Source organism: Neoarius graeffei, chromosome 5 (assembly GCF_027579695.1).
Source record: "Neoarius graeffei isolate fNeoGra1 chromosome 5, fNeoGra1.pri, whole genome shotgun sequence".
In the NCBI taxonomy this organism is placed as follows: domain Eukaryota; kingdom Metazoa; phylum Chordata; class Actinopteri; order Siluriformes; family Ariidae; genus Neoarius; species Neoarius graeffei.
The window spans coordinates 50837382-50840884 of record NC_083573.1 but is presented as its reverse complement, the minus strand read 5'-3'; the positions used below and the strand labels follow the sequence as shown (position 1 = coordinate 50840884).

At 41.9% G+C, this 3503-nt stretch overlaps 1 protein-coding gene across 1 annotated transcript; it reads right to left on the bottom strand.

Annotated features, from left to right (window-relative positions):
- Positions 1-1008: 1008 nt before the first annotated feature.
- Positions 1009-3219, bottom strand: mcl1b (MCL1 apoptosis regulator, BCL2 family member b). The gene is made up of 3 exons (XM_060921947.1): positions 2731-3219; positions 1985-2235; positions 1009-1731 (listed from the first exon to the last, which is right to left on the bottom strand). Exons 1-3 carry the CDS (start codon positions 3083-3085, stop codon positions 1615-1617), a joined length of 723 nt encoding a protein of 240 aa, XP_060777930.1. The 5' UTR covers positions 3086-3219; the 3' UTR covers positions 1009-1614.
- Between the last annotated feature and the right edge of the window lie 284 nt (positions 3220-3503).

Genomic DNA, 3503 nt, shown 5'->3' with positions numbered 1-3503 from the left:
CATATTTTGTTGCCCTTTTTTGTGTGCGTGTGTGTGTGGGGGGGGGGGGGTGGGGGGGGTGGGGGGGGGGGGGTTGGTTGGTGCAGCAACATGCTCCACCATTTTGTTTTTCTCTACTCACAGTATAGGAGCTGAGAACCTAGTAGTAGACTAGCCAATGAGAGCATGTGATTGCTCATATTCAATGAATGTGGATAGAAGGATGGTTATTCCATATCTACCATTTACTATGTGGTAGTAAAGAAAGTCTGCAATTATCTTGACGTTTAAACTGGCAAAATTAACCCGATTAGCTAAAACTGCATGAATTTAGGAGACTTGTATTCTGAAAGACTGGGTATGGAACACAAAATTATGACTAAAGAATGCTGGATGGTGCCGAGCTTTAAAGAGACACCAATACTGAATGAACTACAGCAGCTGTGTGTTTAGAGACCGACTATACCTGTCCCCAAGGTTACTGGTTGGTGAAAGCTTGAGAGTAGGACAGCTCCTAACACCCTAGTGTGCTCATTTGCCACAACATAATAGCTTTGCATCCCCTAGAGCGAATGAGTCACATGACCACGTAATGCAAATATTATACTGAAATACTACACTGTAATACACCCTTCTTCCCTTCTAACACCAGATCTTCACACTACCTAACCAGCCTAGTTTATAAGCCTCAACTTGAAGGACTGAATGTTTTTCCATTTTTAAAAAACGCAATCATATAAAAAAAAAAGCTTGAGTATGTGAACTGTATGTTGTTTAAAAACCCACACAAGTATTAATAACCCTATCTTATGCCTGGAGTAGCATAGTTGTCAAGTCATGAGCTTGAGACTTCTCAGTGAGTCAGTTATTTATCAGACAAGTCTCTGAGCAACACTGGATGTTCCATACACAGCACTGTCTGATGCAATAAAGTATGACACTCCTTAATGATGAGGCCCCATGATGTCCCAGTCACCTTCAGTGGGCCCTAGGGGTAACACCAAAACAATCCAAAAATTAAGTGTGGAATTACATGAAACAATCAGTTTTATTGCAAGAGATCTCTACTCAACAAAACCCTTTTAATGTGAAAACAGAAAATAATTGAGTGAATGTCCTGAAGGTTCAGAAAGCACCATCTCTTAAGCCTAACATGGAGAGGAAAAAAAAAAAGGGGGGGGGGGGGGGGGGGGGCACCAAAGCGAAATCTTCTACATATGAAAAGTATCTGTAAAATTTATATAGTTTCATGGTGTAAGCACCTTCAGCTTATTCTTTAGGACTATACAGTAATGCCTGGGAAACTAGCTCCATTTTGTCACAGTACCACACAGATGTTTGAGTACATTGATAGGTAATAAACAATGTCTTGAAAATGCTATGCGCTTTGGTTGAAAGTTACAAGTCAACCCAAGTACATAACTTTCCTGTACAAAAAAAAAAAAATTGAGATCATAGTGTTTTAAGAAACATTTTAATAAAAAAAATAAATTCTTCATGAATAAAATGCACACAAATTTTCCACATACATGACTGGTTTTTTCACTCTGCAATGGAATGGATTTTTGACATCCGACTGTTAAAGTTCTTATACTGCTTTATATGAAAGTCCAAAGTCAGATGGCCCAGTGAAACTTATCTGGTCAAATAGGCAAGAACAGCCCCAATGCCTGCCACAGTAACAATGGTTGTTAATGCAGTCCTCACTGAAGATTCGGGATCAGAAACATGAAAAAATTCCACAAAGCCATCCTGAATGGGGACAAAAGGAAGTATGCAAACATTATTCATAAGTCACAAGCAAAGGGGGAAAGAAAAAAAAAACCCAAACGGAAAAGGAAGAGACAGAGTTTAGTTACACAACTGTACCAGACAGCAGGGTTACATTCCAACATAATGAGTGTGTGTACAAGAATACCCAGGCCTTTAACAAGACTACAAGAAAGGACGTGCCTTTAAAACTACATTTTTGAGTGACCAAAACTATCATCAAATGCCAACTCACCCATGAGTTATTTTTCAGAAGCCACTCCTTTTGATTACAGAGAAGATAGGACGAGATCTCTTCTGCCACAAAGCTTACACAATGCCCTCGTCCAGACTCCTTCTCATACAGACACACAACTGCCCCAAAGGCGAGCAGGCTGGCAATACGACCCCAGTTTGTGATGCCGTCACTGAATAGCTCTTTCGCCACGGAACTAATCACACTCATGTCATCTTCTCTCTCGTCCAAATTCAGCTTTCCAAGCATACCTGGGTCATAGGAAAAAGGGAAAAAAAAAAAGTTATGAATATTAAGTGAATAGAGTCTGTAGATACAACATGTGTACATCATGGGCTAACACCAATAACAAAAAGCTGTACAGAAGTAGTAGTACTGGAAGATAAAGAAAGGGGTTTAGGTTTGAATGTAACTTCACATTGCTCTTGTATAATACTGACTAGAAATGAGCAACAGGGACATTTTTAAGTGCCTTATTTGCACACACCACAAGCTTTGACCTAGAAAGTCGAACATACAAAGCTTCCCATGTGTGTGTCAGTGGAGAGAGAGAGAGACAGACAGAGTGAGACAGAGTGACAGACAGACACAGAGGGTGAGAGTGTGTGTGGTGAGAAAAGAGAAGAAGGTAGTAGGGTCGAATTTAAATAAGCAAAACCAGCTAGCCAGCACAGTCCTAGGAAACCTAGCTTACAACAGGAAGAAACTGGTTGGTTGGTTATTTTTTGACTAAATTTAAACGTTACCTTTATACACAAGTTCGTGCTTCACCAGCAGGCTGTCAACAACACGCTTCATCGTCTGTAAAACCTTATGATGTCGCCCACAATGGCGAGAAGGAGAGGTGACGAGCAGAAAATAATCGCGGATGATCTCTCGCGTGTTATGCGCCAGGAAGCAGCAGCCGACGGGAGTTTCGTCGCTGTCAGACTCGGGAGAAGTTGGTAAAGAACCATCGGGCAAACCGCGCTGGATTTCCGGGGAAATTCCTAAATTCAGCGAGTGTCTCGGTATCGGAGAGACGACGGCGAAAGGCTTTTCTTTGTACCCGGGTTGAACCTTAGGCACGGATACAGACAAATCATTTGGCCGAAACATCATGGAAAGGTTCCTGTTTTTCGTATAAAAAAAAAAAAACAACCACGCATAAACGAATTCGGAATTTTGAGAAAGCAATAATCCTTACATTTTTGTTCTGCGCACGGGCTTTCTATATGCGAAGGCGGAAGTCTGTCTCAGCCCAGCTAATTTATCACGGGGCGGGGGGGGGCGGGGCTAAACTCTGTGCACACAGCGCACGTACTGCACACAACACGCCACACAAAGCGGAAGTGCTGGTTTTGCCTCTCAGCGCGACGCACGTTAAACCCTTCGTATTTGTGATCGTATAGAACACTGTATAAGGCCTATAGTAGAAAACAACGAAAACCCGATTTGCTCAACATCCAAATGCAAATAATGGCCTATCTAGACCACAAGTCCCTAACCCTGTTCCTGGAGTACTTCCTGTCATGCACAT